At 33.6% G+C, this 23,702-nt stretch overlaps 2 protein-coding genes across 3 annotated transcripts in view; both read left to right on the top strand.

Annotated features, from left to right (window-relative positions):
- LOC149481376 (uncharacterized) overlaps nucleotides 1-23,702 on the top strand; it is a 465,629-nt gene that overhangs the window by 291,308 nt on the left and 150,619 nt on the right. The window lies entirely within an intron of this gene.
- On the top strand, nucleotides 17,737-19,806 carry LOC149481386 (uncharacterized). 2 transcript variants are annotated; one of them, XR_016316840.1, is made up of 2 exons: nucleotides 17,737-18,165; nucleotides 19,310-19,806. XR_016316840.1 is itself a non-coding variant. In XM_089705189.1 (2 exons), the coding sequence occupies exons 1-2, from the start codon at nucleotides 18,035-18,037 to the stop codon at nucleotides 19,765-19,767; spliced, it is 585 nt and encodes a 194-aa protein (XP_089561315.1). In that variant the 5' UTR covers nucleotides 17,737-18,034; the 3' UTR covers nucleotides 19,768-19,806. The 2 variants fall into 2 exon arrangements, 1 of the variants encoding a protein (XP_089561315.1); XM_089705189.1 differs by having other exon boundaries at nucleotides 17,737-18,161.

Here is a 23,702-nt window from a genome sequence, read left to right on the forward strand (position 1 = left end):
GATAGTCGATAAGTACTAATTGATTGGTTTACTTAATCTTTTTAATTTCATTTGAAGTATTAATTTGATATCATAGAGTCATAGACCAATTTTTATTCGTTTAAGTTTGATATGATGATTTTGTGAAGCCGTTTGAAACGTGCTTTGAAATTAAACAAGGAGACCTTTTACTCAAAGGTCAAGAAATGTGACAGACTTAATTCAAATTTTGTATAGGTACTTACTTATCAATGAAGGATCAGGATTAGTGACAATACAATAATTTCATTTACCTTATTAAATAGATAATATTATTTTAAGTAGGTATTTTTATATTTGTGTATTACACAGTAAACTCACCCTGAAAACATATCAGTTTACAATCCGATATCAACCGCCCTACCTAACGCCAGCGTGCCTCCACCGCTCGACAATTTGAATCAATTAATGAACAACACTTGATAAAATTTGCATGCTATCATTGCTAGAGCCGTGACGCACGATGTAAGGAGGATGCCGGCAATCATTCAATCAGACGGCAATCAAATAATAACAGGTACGGCACGTGGCGCCGGGCGCTTAGCTAATAGCACAACCTACGAAAAATGATGAAATGGGGCATTCGAAGATTGTCTGGAAATAATCGCTCTGAAGCGATAAGACCGCCCGATGTACTTTGTTTTAAGCTTTTTATTGTCTTTTTGGTTTTTCTCTCTTATAAGTGCAATAAAGAATAAATAAGTAATTGAATAAGTCTCCACCCACATACTATAAAATATTCAGTTGACATTTAAATATTAAACTGAATTGTTTCTTTTTTTACGAAAAACCTTTACGAATAATTGGCAACACTATTCTTTACTAGTTATAATATGATGGCATCTTGAAGATAGAGTATTTAACGGAGCAAGTAGGTACAAGGTTTGCTATCTGCAGCATTTCTCTGTAGAGACTGATTTATTTCTGATTTTAATTACTAAGTATTTAATTAAATAATCATAGCATAGAACGACTCATTTGACAAGAGCATTTTCCAAAGTTCAAGTTTGTAAATTTCCAAAGCCCAAAGAATGACTATAAAATTGACACGTCATTGTAAATTCAGTTTAAATAACAGTACTCTATCTCAAATTCCCTATTTGTAAGAAAAAATGATGTCATGAAGGTTAGCTCATTACCCACGTCACTATTGTCGAGCCAATTTAATAGGCAACATTTGACGTCTATCAATTTTATCTTCATAGGGTGGTAACCTGCTTAAAAACATCGATTAAAGTGAATTAATCGATACGGACTTGAAACATTTGTCAATCGAACTTGAAATACATGTGAATAATTTATGATGATTTTTATTCCCAAGTAATCAATGCATTCGATTCTAGATGTCAGATTTCGATTTTTAGAGTAACGTCTCTGGTATTTAAAAAGAAAAAAGGGTTATTGACACAAAATTGTAGCAACGTCAGTTCTTTAAATCAGAAATTGTTTATTATGTTTAGAATGGTTTATCAGTAAAATCAAATCCTAAAATTACTTGTATCGGTCATTATTATTATAAATATGTTATCGTAATTGAAAAAAGTTAAGCAAATGTGCAGTTCTAACAAAACGAAATATCATATTATTCTATGTCGTCGTTACTAGGTTACGTTGTTGAATTTTGTTGAACTGTCAAATGTTGCCTATTAAAATGGCTCTACTATAATCTTGTATTATTCACACCTGTGTATCTTTCTCAGTAAAAATATTATTAACTCTAAACAAATCCTTATCTATGGTTTACGCACAACCCTAATTGTATTTTTATTCTGTACTAAAAATGTCATCGAAATTGGCGCCAAACGAAAAAATCGACACAATCTATACAAGGAAATTAATTATGAAATATCAGTACGTTTAATTATGAAATATAATATACAACATAAATTATTAAGTAACATAAATTATTAAGTAAACTTCGATGTTTGTATGTTCGTGTGTCAATCACGTCTAAATGACGCGGTTTAACCAAATTATGTACCTATGCAGATAAATGATTGTACACAGTAATTAAAGTAATATTTTATCCTGGTACACGGACACTGACAAGTGCAATTAGTTTATATTATTATTTATTTTAAAGCACTTCTTATAAAAACATCATACGTATACGAAATATTCTCATAAAAACTGAGGATATTTACGTTAAATTGAAATTGATTAGATCTAGCTACTTATCGGTCAACGAAATTCATTATTTATTTTTCATATTAGAAATTAGTATTATTGTCCTAATAGATACAATTTCATTTGCATGCAAGTATTACGATTTACGATACATGTCTAATGTCTATAGATATTAATGACTAGCTGCTCCGCGCGGTTTCACCCCCGTGGCTCGCACTCCTGTTGGTCGTAGCGTGATGATATATTATATAACCTTCCTCGATAAATGGGCTATCTTACACCGAAAGAATTTTTCAAATCGGACCAGTAGTTCCCGAGATTAGCGCGTTCAAACAAACAAACTCTTCAGCTTTATAATATTAGTATAGATTATTGACATGTGAAATTAAAATAGATCTGCATTCAGAGTGTTAGTAATCTCCGAATATTAGACAATGATTTCAGATGCTATTTTATTGGAAGTGGATTTCAATCACAGCTATATTTAACAGTTCATCATCAACCAGCTTTCCGCCCGTGGCTTTGCTCAGTTCTCTTACTTATTTATTAGTTTTGTATATAATAGAAAGTAAGTTCCATCCTTTTGAGCTTCATCAAAATCGGTTCGGCAGTTTTGTCGTGAAAACATTACATGAAAATAAATACACGATTGCGAATATTTTTAATATCAATCATGTCGGAGGGGATTTATTATATATTATTTTGTTAGAATTAAACCGAAATGCTTAATTATTATAAAAAAATAAAATTGATGTTTTTTATCTTGCATTTTGAACGTGACAGAAATAGAGGTGAATTGTATTTTTTATTACTACAAGTAAATTATAATGTTTTAATTTGAGTTTTGTATGTGAATACGGGTATTATTAAAGCAGTGACAAATTTCTATATTGAAAATTTAAACTGTCAAGTAATTTCTGCTGGTTGTTTTGTAATCAGTAATTAGACCAGAATATTTAAATAGTTAGAAAATATTTAAATGGTGGTAAATGTTAAAAAATGTTATGACGGTTAAAAAATGATTTTATTTGAAGTCTAATTGAATAAATAAATGTTTGAGTTTGATAATAAGGACTAACAAAAACGGAGTATCAAGTAGTGTTCGTAGGAAGGTAAGAATTTAGCTTCAGGATTAAACAATATGTTTAAATAAAGTTAACAAAGTATGTAAGTACTAAAAAAGATTCAATTCCAAATCTAAATACCACAGATAACACAGTCATATCACATTTTAAAATCTACAACCTAATACCGCTTTTCGTATTTCTCCTTATCCATGCAGGTGTGCCAAACCTATCCCAGATTTATGTTAAAACAAAGACAACAGATGTCAACCATAAACCATCAACACGTGTTATCAATGGCGCCTGATAAGGGATTACCGTTCTACAAACTTGTTGATTACGACACCGTCAAAGAATATACAATGGAACTTTTGTGAAGCCTAGAACAAATGATTGAACTGCGCTTTAAAGAATGAAGACGTAATAGTTAACATTTTGTGTATTTATTCCGGAATAGAAAATTTAGAATAGTTTCTGAGATAACTAAAGTCTAATTTCATTTATTTTCCCTTGTCCCTTTAACCAAGAGAGCCTAGCCGACAAGATGTATAAGTAAGTAATTTAGTAGTTATGGTGAAGTGACAATATAATAAAATCAGGTCAAAATACAGGTACAACCATATTAATCAATAGTAATGAGAAAAATACTACTGAATAACATTCTTAATATCTACAGTGGCAAATGCGCAAGCGTTTAATATGTTGTTGTCTATTTATACTAGAAACTGCTTCAAGTAGAAAAGAAAAAAAACGCAAATAAATACAATAATGTCGAAATTAAGATCAAATTCATGAACCTACCAAATCTTTTGAACACGAATTAAAAAATCGAAGACATTTGAGGTAAACCGATAGCCTACCTATTCTATTTTAACAAAATAGGTTTTATATAAATAATCTACATAATCTGTGGACGTTTTGTTTGACCACCACGTGCGCTGCAGGTACCGTGGGAAACCGATGAGCCATTACCTTATCTATATTGTTGTATTTTCTTTAGCAATTGTAGGCTTTGTTGATTTTGTTTAGTTGTTTCGCATTACAAAATTACACGGAAAGAATCGAAGCAATTAGTTACACCTGTCTGTCAAATGTGGTTCAGATTATTTTTTAATTCTAATGAATCCTCTTAGTGTCAAAAATGTTTTGCACACCTGGATTAAACGTATAGGTACTATAAGAATATTACTGATTTTTCTGAATAAAACTGTTGACAGCCTCAGAAAAGAATCTCTGCTATATAATTTCAAATAATTACTTAATTTAATTAATTTAAATTGAAACAACGTCACACTAATGATAGCGTGAACGTATTATTTCATCAAAATACGTCAAAAGGAAGACCGAAAATTATGCGTTTATGATTCACAAATATTTGAGCAAAACAGCTATCAATACCTTTACACCTTACAAAATGAGTTGTACATTCCCAGAATTACGGGCACATTCACACAAAATATTTTTATTGTTTAAACTTATGAATGAATCCTTTGAATTTCATCTATGAGGTGTCATAGACAATTGCGGACAATAGTTTTGACACCTACCTTTTGGCGGGAGGCCAACGGAGTAAAACCTATTGTTCTATATTTTGGCGTGTGAACGAGATTTAAATAGAATTTTTACTATTATACCGTCACGTTTTAGTCACTAGACATTTTTCGGATATTGACCGCAATGCACCGGCCATTATACGACATTATACAGTGTTTAAACAGCTGTGATCTAAGAATTATCACGATCGAATGGATTCTTACTCATAGCGTGCGTTTTGAAGATGACATAAAAACGTGATAGTTATTGAAATTTTGTTGCTCTATGAGGAATAAAAAACGCTTAAGACCTGGATAAATAATCCACAGAGTTTATTTAGATCTCGGTTCACACTGGAATACTGTCCCTACCAATATTATAAAGACAAAAGCAGTTCCGTTTGCCTGTTACGCAAAACGCTTTAACTCTAAATAGATTTTGATGAAAATCGATACAGAAACAAAAGAAACCGGGAAAGGATTTACTTGTCACAAAACCAAACTTTAAAAGAGTAAGATGGATTATATAGGAACCGCATAACCTGATAACGCTAGAAGCGAATAAAAACTAAAGCACATCTATATATATAAAACTCAAAGGTAACTGATATTAGATATAGTGATCTATCACCGCACAGCCCAAACCACTGGACGTATCGGGCTAAAATTTGGCATGCAGGTAGATGTTAGGACGTAGGCATCCGCTAAGAAAGGATTTCCCGAAATTCTTGCGGGTATACCTACGGGGAAAAACGGGGATGCACGTACAAAGTCGTGGGCGGAAGCTATAGTAACTAATAAAGTCATATTTTACCCTGCAAGGCCGGGATCTTATTATCACAAGATGTGGAGACAAGTGACGTCTGGTCAGGTCAATATGTGTATAATATAGCACTCCACTTGACCCCGTTTGCGTAGGTATTGTGTCGTAAGACCTACTAGCTCAGACCTATGGCTGACTATGCGTTTGAAAAGCTGTAGACAATAATTTACAGGACTAGAAATTATTCAGAATGTTACTACAGTTATAAAGATCAATGCTTAGATTCAATTCAATTCAAGTTTAATCGTATATAAGAAGTAACTAGAAGTAGTAGTAGGCACCCTTGAATTCCTCACATTTTAATTGAAGTAAACATAGCTGTAAATACTAATCAAGTAAAATAATGAGATCTTCTGAAGCAAATTTAAAAAATACATATATCTATTGCTGAGCTCAAACTTACACGTGGAGCTTTCAAATAGTTTTTTGATCAATCAACTATCCTAATCCATAACCTCTGTCCCGCAAACATTAAATCCCATCGAACAAGGTCACTGCGACAGTAAAATAAAATATAAACGGTTCATCAATAAAAATATATTAGCTAATAAAACGATGTCTTAGTTCACAAATAAACACTAAAAGTTACGACCGCCGTATATGCTATGGAAATAAATACTTTGATTGCTGACGTATTTAGTTCCCATATTTAGTCTTGAGGAACCTTATAAATTATAATATAGGATATTAAAAACTAGAAATCGAGACGCCACCTTATAAACTTCGTGTTTCAAATTTGGCGAGTTTTTTTTGTTCAAAGAATTCCTTCTCTAAAGTTTACTTTTCAGTGAGTTTACCTATGTCTCTTATTACCCTGTAGGCTGTATATTTTTATCTAAGTGACTGTCTCCTTCTTACCTAGTTAAATTTGGCACGAAATAAAATTATACTTTTTTAAATTCAAGACTTTTTAAGGTTAAAGAATATATAACTTACTAGTATTCGCCCGCGGCCGCGTGGTGTTTTGATAAAAGGTAGCCTATGTTCTTTCTCAGAGTCTAAAGATTTTCTGTGCCAAATTTCATCAAAATCGGTTGAGAGGTTTAAGCGGGAAAGCGTAACAGACAGACAGACAGAGTTACTTTCGCATTTATAATATTATATAATATATACATAGTAGGGATATTAATAGGGATTGGTCTTTTTCATGAACCTGCAGGCTGCAAGAATCATCATAATATTAGATATACCTTAGCGGCTAGTACAAAAACAGTTCATACTATTAAGATTGAATGGCCACTAAGATCTAGGAGACGCCGCCCTCCCACACGCTTCCTGCACAGGAAGTTACGTAATACTCCACATTTCGACAATTATTTGCAAAACATCTATCGTTTCTGTTAATGACTAAGTTACCGTGGTAGGGCTAACATTTATTTAATGCATTTAGGCCAATGCAATATAGTTAGACTGGTTACATTATTTTCAAAGAATTTAAAATTAAGGAGTTTCCAATTGAACGCTACAAAAATTCAAAAGTTTTGAGAAAGATAGGTGCGTAAATATAACAAGTAACAACTAGATTAAGAGCAATCATTTCATAATTTTTCTTCCTTTCTAGTGCTACTTAATTATGTCACGATTTTCTAAGAATTATCATATATATAACGTATAATTTAATTGATTCTTCAAGAAATACACAACAACGAGGCACAAATAATTTGCTTACATATAAATGTCACCAAATAATATAACGATATGATTATTCGATTATCCAATTGACATTAATGGCGGTTTGACACATCGCGTCACTTTGCGCGGGAAGCGTCGACATTACAGCAATAGATGGTAAGCAGGATGCCAGCGATTTGGTTCTATGATTCACGCGTCCTCGAGGTTTTGCTAAGAAAATTAGGGAAACGTTAAATCCCCTTTTTACTAGTAAATCCAAGTTATCTTAGTTATCATGTTAAACCGCAACACAGCGTCATAATGTAGGTCATTTAGTTTAAAGAACTTCCTTGACACCGTATTAATTTAAATTAGTTTGCAGTAGTTGAAAGGAAGTAGGTAGTCCATATACGTCATAATATTATCGGTTGGTACTTTTAACATCTTTCCTCTATGTTAAAATGTATGTACCTAGATATGTTAAATAATTTCTTTTTCCCTTATTTGTCTTTAAAAATAACAATACAGGACCTAACCGTAAAAGATTATATAAACAAAATCATTTTAAGTTTTACGTTCAAACGAACTTTAAGCTTTATAACAGTTTATACTTAGCTTCGAGACTTGATAAAGAATAAACAATGAATGAATGAATGAAAAATTATTTATTAAACATAACAAATTAGAGCGATACAAGTAATACTATGTTCAGGGGGCGGTCTTATCGCTGTGAGCGATTTCTGCCAGACAACCCGAAAAAAAATAAGAATATATACCAACTATTTTCTTTATTAACCGCAGTACAAAATACTTATCCGATATGATCAAAGAACTAGCATAAGTTCAACTAGTACACAGTGAAGCCTTCGTGTTCAACTCGGACGCACAGTGACGTCACCGGGACATATACGGAACCGTCTCCCACGCCTGATAATCTAAGTTTACGTTAGAGCCTCCAGGGTTGGCACGATGCTATTTTCCTTTTGATTTTTTTTTGATGTTTGCATTGTTAAGAAGTCTATCCACAGTCCACTTTTCTATTAATATGCTCACAGTGAATAGGATGCTTTCTTCTCAATCATGCAAATAGATGAACAGATAAAATTATGGTTTTTCATAATACATATATAGACCACGTATACAAATATAGACCACGCAATGTAACTTATATTTTTTAATAGAAATTAGAAAGAAACAATTGTAGGTACTTACTGGGAACATCAGTGCTCAATTTGCTCAAAGAAAGAATAAAAGGTACTACCAATACCATATTATGTAAAAAGTACATCCATACAAATTCTCGAAGCTGCATCCTTAAATACTTCACACAAATCATCGACAACCCTGCCTTCCCCACGCGTGAGAGATTACCTCCACTGTTTGCACAGTTTGAAATCTAAATGGACGCATCACTCCGAGCCGGCGTACCCCGTACCATCGCATACTATGGAAGAGCTGAGGAACCCTCACTGTGCTGGTCAAGGAACCGTAATGATTAAATAGTTTTGTCTTAATGTGTCTTAAGGTCTTATCTATCAGATCTATTCAACGGGAGCCCTACAGAAGCACAATGATGTGGTTTTCTTTCGTATCTATACTTTAATATTATAAAGCTGAAGAGTTTGTTTGTTTGAATGCGCTAATCTCGGTAACTACTGGTCCGATTTGAAATATTCTACAGAAGGAAGGCTACAGACTCTTTAGACACAGATAACAAAGGACTTTTAGTAATATTTTCTACTTTCTCTCAAAGTCTTTCTTTCAAAGATATTCAACCTGAGATCTGCATAGGCACAATACTGGTGTTTTCTGAAATATAAACAAAACTTACGTGAGTATTACCAGAGCAATAAACTATGTCGCGGAAGAATTCTAACAATTACCCGCGGCCCCATCATTAAAGCGGCTCAACGGAACACAGTGGGGTTTTAGTCGGTAAGAATCCGACATAACCCACGGCAGTTACTGAATAGTCCATTGAATAAAAATTTCTAGAGTGCGTGAGTTAGTAACGTAAGATGTTTTTTCGGAAACATGTCAAGAGTCCCTAGGTAATAAACATACTAAAACCCCGGGACACTAGGAGGAGCCCCGGAGTGGGGGGAGGGGGGAAATGGGACCATTTTTTCATTTTTCGCTTAAATCTCAAAAACGGTACATGTTAGAGAAAAACTTTCAAGGAAAAGTTGAAAGGCCATAAAATTATCTACAAGTTGTACCTGAATCATTTTTTCATATATCCTACCGTTTCTGAGTTATACGCAGTAAAACATGATTTTGGCTCAAACAATTTCCACATCAATCGATCAAAAAATATTTCTTTCTTCCAAAAAACTCAAATGTGCAACTTGTGACCGGTACTGATAGATTGCTCTTAATTAGGTCTATAATTGGTAAAATAAACACATTCCTCCATGGAAGCCTTTAGGAGGAATCGATTGTCAAAATATTATATTAGGGTAGTTTGAGTTACTGAACTTGATCTTTTTATTTTTTTCTTCCAAAAAACTCAAAAGTGCAACTTGTGACCGGTACTGATAAATTACTCTTAATTAGGTCTATAATTGGTAAAATAAACACATTCCTCCATGGAAGCCTTTAGGAGGAATCGATTGTTAAAATATTATATTAGGGTAGTTTGAGTTACTGAACTTGATCTTTTTATTTTTTTCTTCCAAAAAACTCAAAAGTGCAACTTGTGATCGGTACTAATAGATTGCTCTTAATTAGGTCTAGTAACTCAAACTACCCTAATATAATATTTTGACAATCGATTCCTCCTAAAGGCTTCCATGGAGGAATGTGTTTATTTTACCAATTATAGACCTAATTATGAGCAATCTATCAGTACCGGTCACAAGTTGCACATTTGAGTTTTTTGGAAGAAAGAAATATTTTTTGATCGATTGATGTGTAGTATGGGGAAATTGTTTGAGCCAAAATCATTTTTTACTGCGTATAACTCAGAAACGGTAGGATATAGGAAAAAATGATTGAGGTACAACTTGTAGATAATTTTATGGCCTTTCAACTTTTCCTTGAAAGTTTTTCTCTAACATGTACCGTTTTTGAGATTTAAGCGAGAAATGAAAAAATTGACCCATTGCCCCCCTCCCCCCACTCCGGGGCTCCTCCTAGTGTCCCGGGGTTTTAGTATGTTTATTACCTAGGGACTCTTGACATGTTTCCGAAGAAACATCTTACGTTACTAACTCACGCACTCTAGACCCCCCTTGGAGGGACTCATTCAATGGACTAGAAGGAATAAATCTGATTCAGTGTGCAGATAAATTGTGGAAGGATAATAAAATTATTATATTTTCCTAGACATTTTTAAAACACTTTTTTATCGGTAATCATGTATCATTCTGCGTCACAAGTAGATTAAGCATAACATGTGTCATCTGATAGTATACCGTCAGAATAACCTTAAAAGTAAAAACCACTTCATTACTAAATTATTTGTATTTATTTATGTGACTAATACACTGTTAGATAGATTATTACGAATGAATAAGGATATATTATTATACTAAACTAATATTATAAATGCGAAAGTAACTCTGTCTGTCTGTCTGTCTGTTACGCTTTTCCGCTTAAATCTCTCAACCGATTTTGATGAAATTTGGCACAGACAATCTTTAGACCCTGAGAAAGAACATAGGCTACCTTTTATTGCGAAAAAACACCATGCGGGCGAAGCCGCGGGCGGAAGCTAGTTATATACATATAATACATATAACTTATTTATCAACTTAGACGTCTACCCACATGTTAATTACTCATGCTATACCATAGACTATAGAGTAAACAGGTAAAGTGAAATTAAAATCAATTTATAATCCATCCTAACCACAGATCCTAACTAACTAGGTTAAATAAATACCATAAGTAATCAAGAGATTATAAGAAGCATAATATTTTGTCCTTTTTTTACAGATTTTTAGATTTCTTCTCTAATCCAACATTCATTTACAATCATACATGGAACAATTTTCTTGAAGTAGGTAAGCCTTATGTGTCCTGCCAGACCGAGACCCCCAGGACTCCTCGGTTCTATTGCAGATAGTAAAATACTAAAATACTAAATAGTAATTACGTGAGTACTACACTAACACGATAAAAATGTTCCAAGTCATCAGGATAAGCATTACCTAGTAAATTATTTTATCTGTGGTTTTACCCAGTTTTTCGCGTTCCAAATTCACCCAATTTCCTCAACCATAACATTACCGCCATCCCAATGCAATTGAAAGGCTCACGACTGCTCTCAAAACGGTGCACGTGCGTAGCACTGTCACAGAATGGTTGCTCAAACTTAAACTGTTATAGACGTGCTCGGTGCTATTATACATAACCTTATTTGTATAAGGAACACAAGAAACAACAGAAACTTAGGAACTTGGATAATGAAGCTCTTTGCCATTATAAATATTATGAAAACTTTAATGTGTAAAAATTGACATGATTTAAAAGAGCAACTACAGAGTTTTTTCCTGGATGTTCTCTGTGAATACTACCTACCTTCCGAACTTGTGCAAAAGTGCTTCTTGAAGAAGTCTAGTTGAAAAAATAAATATTTAGTTTGAATCAAATTTTCCGCGGGAATTCCGTTAATATTTGCAATCTATGGAGCTATATATGGACTCACAATAGTGACCTGATTGAACTAAAACAATCTGCTAAACAAACAAAAATATTATGTTTAGTTCTGTATTGTGATCGAGAAGTATCTAAACAGTCGGATTCCGGTCAAACAATAGTCTTATATATAAGCAGACTAGATGTTGAACGTGACTTCGTTTGAAAAGAAATTAATCTATATATGTATAAAACTCAAAGGTGACTGATATAGTGATCTATCAACGCACAGCCCAAACCACTGGACGTATCGGGCTGAAATTTGGCATGCAGGTAGATGTTAGGACGTAGGCATCCGCTAAGAAAGAATTTCCCGTAATTCTTGCGGGAACGGGGATGCACGTACAAAGTCGTGGGCGGAAGCTAGTTCTTATATAATTTTGAATCATTTTGCTAGTGCTAGGAATCTATTTACTGTGCTAAGAGCCAGTTTCTCGGCTTGCTGAAAAAGTCACTGACTAGCGTATACACTTTTTGTCACAATTTTCTTTCACTCTTTCAGAACATAATATTCAGTTTGGAATGTACAGTGTTGCGTTCCTAAATATTATGAACTGGTGGAACCGATGGGAGATTATACAAAATGAAAATACTTGCAGCTGCAGGATCCCAAGCCACGATCGAAAAGCTAATATAATATGCTTATAACATGAATAAAAAATTCTTTAATCATTTTAAAATAAGTAAGTAGGTACATGACGTATCTACTAACCTTCTAAAATCTAACTAAAAGCAGGTATTAAGCTCAGCCTATATTTTTTACCTTACCAAATACGTATCTTTATCTAATACATTATGTAGCGAGAGACAACCAGAAATGTTTATTTTTTTTTAAATATAAATGGACTATGGCAATAGAAACTTTAAAAAAAGAATGTCAAGTCACAGACAATTCGTATTTGGTTTATTCATTAGCATTTTAATTTCACTTTCTATATTTGTTTTGGACTGGTATAGCCTATTTGCTGAAATTGGCCATTAACATTTTATAGCGAATCATTCCTTACGTAAACATTTGTTGGCGTCACAATAGATAAATTTAATTGTAGATATAAAGCACAGAATAATTGTACTTATTATAACATTTATTGCGAAAATGCTTTTTGTATGAAACCGATTTTTCCAAAAAAGTAATGATTTTCAATAGTTCATTCGCAAATTCTTGCATTAAATGTAGGTAGCTTATTTCATTTACCATCTGTTTTTGACTGTTGTTACAATACGGTAATTTCATTTTATTCCTTTGGTAGGTATCTATGAGCCGTATGAGGTAACAAACTGATAAATTTGGCTTTATTCTTTTGTATACGTATAGTATATTATTTCTAGTCTGTGGTTTATCTAATCTGCATAGATTATAATCATGCGCAGACAATTATAAATTAAAATATTAACGGTATTAATGAACGAAATTACTTTTTAATTTAAAGATATTTTCTTAGCTTTGATACAAGTTTTATTTCATAGTTTGGTAATAAAAGGATACACAGCACTGTTATTTCAACCTTATTTAAATTATAAAAACTCCGTGTTAATGATTTTTATTGTTAAATTATTTAAATTAACGTCTTAAAATTTTATTACTTTTAATTGATGTTAATTATATTTTATTACTTTGAATATATTTTAAGTAAATAATTATTACAGAAGAGCCGCAGTGCTAAATGTAATTTTCATAATGAATAGGTTTATTCCTGGGTTAAATTTTAATTTCATTTTATATTAAAATAAATAAACGGCTTTTTTCTTAATATTTTAAATAACATTTCTAATAAAAATGCAATAAGAATAAATAATACATTATTATAATTATCTAAACAACAAAACACAAACACGTTTCATACACGCTCTCAAGTAGTTAGGTATTTGTAACAATAGTTTTTAATAATTAATTACATATTCGACCTAATTTGTTTGAACATTGAGTGCATTGATATAATGCAATAAGCATAAAACGAAGATTCACACCTACTTCTAAATCTTAGTATTTTAGTCAATTTTATTCTAAAATTTTCTAATTTTTACATGAAACTAGCAAACCGGACGAACTCCGTTTTTCCACCAGAGATACCTTTTCTTTGCTATAAACCTCACGGAGCCCGAGACCTTTCCAACGAATGCAAAAACGTGGAAATCAGTTCGTGCGTTCTGGAGTTATTGCGTTAGGAAGGAAAACTCGACTTATTTTTATATAGTAGAGAAGATTATCCTTTAGGTACATACAAGATGTAGATTTCTTGTAAAAGATTAGCGGAAAAACTATACTGAACCGATTTAGCTCGGACTTATGTCTTATTTTCATTCTATTAAAACGTAAGCGAATACTGAATACACAGGAAGAAACCAGTAAAAAACAGATTATCCATATTCCATACTGACCCGTTTATACACAACATTTTCTTCAATTAAATCATTTTGCATACCATTACGCGACAAAGCTTCCGTCAAGAAAATCATTTCCCACGGCGATACGATCGGCCATTTCACATGCGTTTTGCGACAAATGTAAACGTTTCTTATTACTAAATAACTATATAAGTACATAATAGCTTTGTAAGTTACAGAAGAGGTGCTACAGCCAGGTCCGGGATTCAAAGGTAAGTGCAAAGTAAGTATCTATGCAGAATAGTTAACAGTACTGCCTATAACCTGTGCTATAACTGTTAAAATTGTTCTAAGAATACATTGATGATGTTATAAAATAAGAATATAGTTAGTGGTGTGATTTTTAATTTATTTTAATTATGAAATCAATAGACGAAGTTTACAGATTTGACAATTATATTTTAGGTCAAGTAAAGAGAATCCAACTTAAAGGAATCATTCCAAAATCATCTTCGAAATATAGCACTGAAACCTAAATAATCCCGCATTGTTGTCCGACTATTCTGCAAAGCATGCAAAACTACTATATCTTCTAAAAAACTTTAAAAATTAAACCATACCCATCTATTAAAACTGCGATGCTCTATGCTCTTTTGTCCCTTATGATAATCGATATTAAAGATCGTAATGATAAAATTAGATAATGACATGCAAGAGGCACTTCAAACAATAACGAAATGAAGCAGGTGACACGTGCGCTGCTTTTTTAGCCCACCCTTGAGTTTGTTTTTGCTTATAAAAATTAAAAACCTGTACCTACGTAACGTATGGTCAGATAGGTCCTAATTAATTAATTAGCCTTTAATTATTTCGTAAATAAGCAGAGGACACACCACAAATCGACTTACCTACATATTAAATTTGACTGATGATTCTAACTGCTAAATATCAATGCTATCTGACTTTCAGAAGATCGATGCTATCTGGCTCCTCACCAAGCAGCCTTTTAATATTGGAGAGTACAATATTTATTTCTATACATAGTGTTGTAATATTTAATATCTGCCCTAAGCATTATTTTTTTTTTACATAAGTAAGTAAATTGCTAACTGAACTCACATTAATTTGAAAATTGAGAGCCTTATTGTCTATGCTTACCATAGGTTTAAAAAACATGGTGTTTCAAAAACCGAATGCTATTTTTTTCATATCAGGCACCAAGGCACCTGTGCGTGACAGACTGTCACTTATCTGTCTCGTTGGAAGCCCATCTTCTGCTCGAGTGGCGCTTCCTGCGACAGATGGCGGCACGTGCGCACGCCACAGATGAACAATAAAAAATATAAAAAACTTATAGATACTTTGAATTTTGCACGGCTAATAAAGCATGAATAAACATCAACAATTTTGGCTGTACTCAAGTTTATTTTGACCTCACAGCTTTAAAAATAATTGATTATCTTAACAAACCGATGAGAGGTCATGTTTTGAGTTTTGACGCTTTAAAAACTACTCAGTTAAATGAGTTTGCGTTAATCGAGTCCAAATTTTGACACACCTTTTTATTTGTTTTTTCTTGGTTTTTCCTCATACCTCATTTCTCAGTCATGCCGCCATAATACCATAATGTATCTCGATGAAACGTCGTCACAGCAGTTAATTGTAAAAATTGATATGAATTATACAATTTTCAGTCCTTGCTCCATATAAAATGTACTTACCTATTTGTCGATGACATAATAAGAAAAATTACGACAAAATGGAAAAATAATAGAATTAAAACTTATATCACGATACAAATTTTTAATTAATTGCTGTATAATGAAATAGACACATGCTATACAAACCTCATCACAGAACTTTTTGCTATAAGAAAACAACATACTTACCTAATAATATTACCTATACACTGTAAGTGCGTGCTCCAAGCTGGCTAGTCACAGTTTTAGTACAAGTAGATCTGTGTGGCTAGTATATTCCATAGAGAATAGAAATACTAGTAGGTACAATGTACATCCAGACACTAAAAACTTTAGAAAAACATTTATAGCCATTCTCCCGAGGCACACCTGCTAAGCTAGACTCTTGGAATCTATAGCACTAGGTTTATTCCTCTGAGATAGCACGCATTTATTACTTTTTATCTATAAGTTTAGAAACATGTTCCAGCTGTAATTATATTTGTTCGTATCCTGATTCCTGACTCCAGGCTTTTATTGAATGACATTTTAGTTTAGAAAAACATTTTATTTGTTGCAGTTAGCATACGGAAGTAAATGCAATTTATGCGCCACTATAAAGATCTTTTTTTTTGTAATGTCTTTTATTATATTTACATAATATCATGAAAGAATTGAAGGTAAGTACTAAGTAGGTATTAGGTAGTTAGAAAACAACTTACTGCGTATTCAAGCTAACCTCATTAACGGCTGGACAGATTTTAACCCAATTTCCACTTTCGGATATGATTTTGAGTATTTTACTGATGCTACGAATTTCTTTTATTAAATATAAATTATAATTTATTTTAAAAGTACACATTATAATTTAACTTAAATAAATAAAATATTAAATACATTCCTACTTTCGCACGTCACACGCACTCAATAATACGAAAAATTGGTAAAACTGCAACATTTACATAAATGATGTCATTACCGCATATTATTTGAAAGTAAAAAACTTGTCATACGTTAAGTATTTGTTAATGAATGAAGATAAACCGTTGCCTCGGAACTTCGGTGACATAATTTAATAAAACATCCCAGTAGAAGCACTCGTACAACCGACCCCACTCGAGTTCCACTAAAACGTATACGCGATATTCTCCTCTTTGTCTTTTAGATTATAAACTATAATCGCGTGAATGTATTAAACCATTGTCACGCCTGTAGGGTAGTTGGAAGATTTTTGCAGAGTATAATGACAAAGTGGGACGTACACGTAGGCATGTTAATTGGACGCAATGACCACTGCCCGCTAACCATAAAGAGTGCAGCGTGGGCCGCGCGACGTACCGTCTAAAACTACAACCAAAAATTAGACCCCTGGTTTTACTTGACGGCGCGTAACTTCGTCTATGATTACAGAGCACGCGGGGGACGCGGGGGGTCACCTTACGCTGGTTATACTTGATGAATGTCTCAAAGCCTGTCTCGCTTTGATGTGTTCATTCACTGATTTGTTCGCAGTCGTAATATTAATATTGTATCTTATACTTCGGTTTAACGATTGTTAATTTTTAGGACATCAAGCCTTATTTATGTTAGGCGCATGACGTTATGATGTTCAATTAGTAATGTTTGAATGATCTTTGATAGTTTTGTACCTACATCTCAATTCCATCAGTCCCCGGAATCACAGACACAATAGAAAATCTATTGTGTCGTGCCCCGATCGGGGCGCTTGGTGGTCAATGGGTTTCTGTTTCTAATAGGTATAAGAGGGTTCGAGACTCGAGTCTCGAGGTACCTATAAGATTTGTAAATTTGGATGAACTTTAATATAAAAACATTTGATTTGATTCCCTTGATAATAAATAATTTTACTACCTACCTAAGTAGTTACTTACCTGTTAAAATTTTATTATTATGTTTCGCAGCTTCATTCTTTGCGATTTATATTGACATGGTGTAGTAGCGTTCCTAGCCTGAGCCTTGCACGGGTTTTTTAAAGTTATATTATTAATTTAAATTTATATTTTTATAATTTTTAAATTATACTTTTTTTTTTTTTTTGTGGCAACACTTTTTACCCCTACCATTTACCCCCATCATTTCTCAAACGGTTCGTTACGATGTGTAGGTCATTCTGCGTTTCCGTGCTCAAGCCTTCGCACGTCTCCGATAAAATCATTTTTGAATTTTAAAAAATTAAAATAATTAGTGCTCAATATGGGGAAGAAAAGGAAACATGAAAAGACGGACGAAGAAATTAGACGAAAGATTAAAAAACTAGAAAATCGGCTTACCAAAAGAGCAAATCAATCTACAAGCGATTCGTCGGAAGAAAATATGATAAGTAAGTTGGTAATTTTTAAAAAATACAACGGTTTTTTGTTTTGATTAATTAGTGATGCGTACTGCTAAAATTGGGCTGTTACTATCATCAACATTAATCATTGCTTAGTGATGCGAGGATACCATACCTGGGTTTCTTCTATCACAAATAAAGCGACGCGTACTGCTATACTTGGGCTGATACTGTCGCTGTTTTTAAAAAAAACATTTGCTATATAGAAATGTTTTTGCAAATGTTTTCGCCACTGAGGGACCACCAAACTGATGAGGCACCTCGACCGTTATCACCATGTCCTTTGTCACCTCAAGAAATCGCGCCACGTCCCGACTCGCCACGACCTGATGAGTTTGTTGAACCGCAACCTGGAACGTCGGTGGACAGTGATAAACGAAATGAAGAGCTGGAGCTGGGTGAAGATGTCCTTCAATTGTTAGGAGACGCTCCAAAAACAGACACTTCGCTGGGCCCTGCGATCCATAAGGATGTCACCAGCAGGTGGCAGGACATCCTTTCCAAAGTACTTCCTAAGGAAATAAAAGATATCCTTTACAAAGAATATCTAGTTCCCAATAATTGCGATTTGTTGCTGGCGCCTGCTCTCAACCCGGAGGTAAAGGCTGCACTGCCTGAAGCTTTAATTAAAAGAGACACGTCGCTCTGCTACAGGCAAAAACAACTTGGGGTTGCACTGTCTGCTCTTGCAACAGTCACCCAAATGGTCATAGCGAATGAAACGTCAAAACAAAAAATTTTAAAGCCTTTAAGTGATGCGTGTCGTATACTGTGTGACAGCCATCATGCTGAATCCAACGAGGACTCGAAGAAAATTTGTAATATCCTAATTGATTGATTGATGTGATTAACACCAAATTAAAAGACGCCCTAATAGAAACCAAACTAGATGCGTTACTGTTCGGTGAGAATATCTCGGAAAAACTTAAAGCAGCCAAGTCTATCCAACAGTCAGGTGAATCTTTAATCCGTCAGTCCTCGGATCACAGACACAATAGAAAATCTATTGTGTCTCGGCCCGATCGGGCCGCTCGGTGGTCAATGGGTTAAAGAATATACAAAAACCTAAAAATAGACCTAGTGTATCTGTGTCGACTAATGAAGTCAACAAGGGCCGTTTGAACTATGTTCCTCAGCAGCGTCAGGCGGACAACAAACGCCACGACAACCGTTTCTCTCGTGTGCCCAACATGGCGTCGCGTCCACCTCCGAGCAACAGTGCACGACGACCCCCCGACCGGACGTATCCGCCTTCGAAGACACCAGCACCGCAGCGGAGGCAATAATCGACCAGGTGCGATATGCTGGAAGACTTCAGCATTATTTTAATAACTGGCGTAATATCACTAATGATAAGATCATTTTATCGTGGGTTAAAGGTTATTCTATACCTTTTAAGTCTTATCCGTTTAGAACCGATAAGCCTAGTGTGTATCCTAAAACGGAACAAGAACGACAAGATTTTGATACGTGTTTGTCGAACTTATTATCTATAAATGCGATATCGCATTGTAACCATGAACCGGGCGAGTTTTTATCCTCTATTTTCCTAGTGTCTAAACCAAATGGTGACAAGAGATTTATTCTTAACTAGCGGTCCACCCCGGCTTCGCCCGTGGTACATGTTTACGTTCTCTCTGCATAAGAACCATCCTCGTACTTCAAGGAATATAAAAAAAAAAAAAAAAAAGAATTATCGAAATCGGTTCAGCCATTCTCGAGTTATACGCTTACCAACACATTTTGCGATTCATTTTTATATATAAGATTTAAAATGCCTTATCAAGTTCATTGAAACTAAACATTTTAAAATGGAGGATTATCGTACTGCGTCAAAGTTGATAACTCCAAACTGTTTTATGGCAACTATCGATTTAAAGGATGCTTATTTTTAGTGCCAGTTAATAAAATGCACAGAAAGTACTTACGGTTTGAGTATGATGGAGTCCTTTACGAATTTAATTGTTTGCCATTTGGTTTATGCACCGTTCGTGTTTACAAAACTTCTAAAACCTATATTTGAATTTTTAAGAAAAACTCATCGTGTGATATCAGTCGTTTATCTTGATGTCTTTTGTATTGGTAGAACACTATTAGAATTCCAAGAAAACATAACTTTGACCAAAACACTTTTTGAAACACTAGGTTTTTTGATTAACTTAGAGAAAAGTTCGTTCTAGTACCAAAGATGCAATGCAAGTATTCGGCTCCAATAATATGTTTTTAAAACTACCCGACGATAAGAAGTTAAAAATTAAAGAAAAAGTTTCCACCGTCTTAAAAAGTAAAAAATGCAAATTACGAGAATTTGCTCAATTTATCGGTTTATTAATTTCAGCTTGTTCCGCAATTCAATATGCTTAGTTATATACTAAAATTTTCGAACAGTATAAAAATGTGTTTGCTAAACCCTAGAAGCCTAATCTATATAGAACGTACACAAAGCCTTAATATACGTCTCAGAGGCGTACACATATAAAAGCCCTTATTTTAGGTATATTGTTTAATTATTATTATTTTAATAAAGCGGAAATTTGAATTTGGGAAATAAATTAAAAATAAAACCACACTGTTATCAATTATAACTATAATCACAGTTGTTTATTACAACATAAAAAACAATATGCATAAATTGGAACAAAAAATTAACTTCTTCAAAATAAACTAAAACATAAATTATTTTGATAGAGTATCATTTTTTTTTTAACGCTTATTATATATTCTTAGATCAAACATTACAACTAACCAGACTTGTAAAGGACTAGATTAACTTTAGGAACAGTCTACACATAAATCAACCTTGTGCTCGCCACACACAGATTTTTTACATTTATTGCATACTAATTTTGACATGCATGGTTGGATTAGTTTCTTCAGAGGGCCCAGATTCTTGTAATGACGCAACGAACTCAAACACCTCATTATTTTCGTCCTCGCTTTGAACGTCGTCGATAATCTGGTCATCCACAACTTCGGAATTTGAATCCTCGTGAGAAGGACGTCTTCTCCGTTCAAAATCGCGATAATGTCGTCTTCATTTAATATATTGGACCGTGACATATTTAAACCTGAAACAATTCCTAAAAAAGATATAAAATACACGAATAACAATCAAAAGTAAAATCACTTAATCTTAGTTAAAAGTTACACAAAGCCTAAACATACGTCTCACAGGCGTGCAAAACACTTCGAACAGATAATTAAAATTCCAGATAATTTAAAATCGGATATGTTTTGGTGGATCCGTAATATAGATATAGGATCAACCACAACCTACACAGAACTCTGAAGTTGGTTGCCGCGAAGCTTTCAGGCAAGCTTTACTAAGGAAAGGCTTGTCACCAAGTAAATAAATAAAAATAAAAAGCCTGTTTATTTCATGTTGTGTCACCAAGTACGGTACAAATAATGTTATCATCGTTATCTGATTCTACCTACAAACAATACGATAGCTGCATAAAGACATGGATAAACTACTTCAGTACTCACAACTATAGATACATCTCGGCATCTGTCCCTCTAGTTTTACATTTTCTTACCGATTTATTTAATAAAGGTGCTAAATACGGTACCATTAACTCCTATAAGTCTGCCTTATCATTAATTTTATCTAATTTAGAAGATGATAGAGTAAAACAAATTCTAAATATCATATAACCTGGGATCCGAGCATACTTCTCGAATATTTAGCCCAACAGTGGCCAAATAATGAACTCAGTTTGGAAACTCTTTCCAAAAAGACTGCAACTCTATTGGCTTTGGTAACAGCGCATCGAGTACAAACACTTGCTCTTATTAAATTAAAGGACCTTGATATAAGAGGCACAAGTGAAATAATAATAATGATTTCAGATTTAATTAAAACTTCTAAGCCGTACTCGTTACAGCCTCTTTTAAGTATTCCTTACTTCAATAGTCGCTCGGAAATCTGTCCAGCCAAATGTCTATTCGATTCTTCTGTAGTATTTGCTAAGTTTTACAATAGACGTGTAATTACTGATCCTACCAGCTTTTGCTAAAACATTGTTATCTAATAATGATTGTAACCTGCAAGAAAAATAATTAATGGTTAAATTATGAAAATAATGTGTGATTAATAATATTTATATTGATTATTGCAAATAAAAATATGAAACTTACCGAAAGTTTTTCAATTTTTATCACCATTTCACATTTTATTTACTCTAAACATCTACACCATGTCAATATAAATCGCAAAGAATGAAGCTGCGAAACATAATTGAAAATCAAACGAACTTACCAAGTGAAGTTCGATGACAATTATGTGAGCAGCTTCATTCGAAGCGATTTATAGATACCCACCCTAAGATTACAGTTAATTCGACAACAAACGTATTACATAACATTTTAATATATTCCCTGCCCTATATAAAAACAAAATGTGAAATATCTCTCAACAAATGACCTACACATCGTAACGAACCGTTTGAGAAATGATGGGGGTAAATGGTAGGGGTAAAAAGTGTTGCCACAAAAAAAAAAAAAAAAGTATAATTTAAAAATTATAAAAATATAAATTTAAATTAATAATATAACTTTAAAAAACCCGTGCAAGGCTCAGGCTAGGAACGCTACTACACCATGTCAATATAAATCGCTTCGAATGAAGCTGCTCACATAATTGTCATCGAACTTCACTTGGTAAGTTCGTTTGATTTTCAATTTTATGTGTCAATCTGAATCTAAAGCTTTTTTAATTTTTTCTTCAGTAGGTACCTACCATACAATCATCGTCCGAATTCCAAAGGAAATCTTAGCATGCAGCTAATCTATACTACCTAATACATATGTGCTAATATTATAAAGAGGAAAGGTTTGTATGTATGTATGGTTTTCACGCATAAACTACTGGACCGATTTTGATTAAATTTGGCACAGATAATCTTTAGACCCTGAGAAAGAACATAGGCTACCTTTTATTGCGAAATATGTACCACGGGCGAAGCCTGGGCGGACCGCTAGTCAATAATAAACAACAATGTTACGATTACTGAACATGTTACCTAACCGGACATAAAATGCATGCAATAATTCGCAACGTACACACAATTCCGTCAAAAACAATCATTAGTACAAAAATTAAAATATTATAAATAGTCCATTGAATGAGTCCCTCCAAGGGGCTTCTAGAGTGCGTGAGTTAGTAACGTAAGATGTTTCTTCGGAAACATGTCAAGAGTCCCTAGGTAATAAACATACTAAAACCCCGGGCCACTAGGAGGAGCCCCGGAGTGGGGGGAGGGGGGAAATGGGTCCATTTTTTCTTTTCTCGTTTCAATCTCAAAAACGGTACATGTTAGAGAAAAACTTTCAAGGAAAAGTTGAAAGGCCATAAAATTATCTACAAGTTGTACCTGAATCATTTTTTCCTATATCCTACCGTTTCTGAGTTATACGCAGTAAAACATGATTTTGGCTCAAACAATTTCCACATCAATCGATCAAAAAATATTTCTTTCTTCCAAAAAACTCAAATGTGCAACTTGTGACCAGTACTGATAGATTGCT

This window comes from Colias philodice, chromosome 16, assembly GCF_061535455.1.
Source record: "Colias philodice isolate Cphi_HAF_F1 chromosome 16, ilColPhil1 Martin Lab GWU primary, whole genome shotgun sequence".
Classification (NCBI taxonomy): Eukaryota; Metazoa; Arthropoda; class Insecta; order Lepidoptera; family Pieridae; genus Colias; species Colias philodice.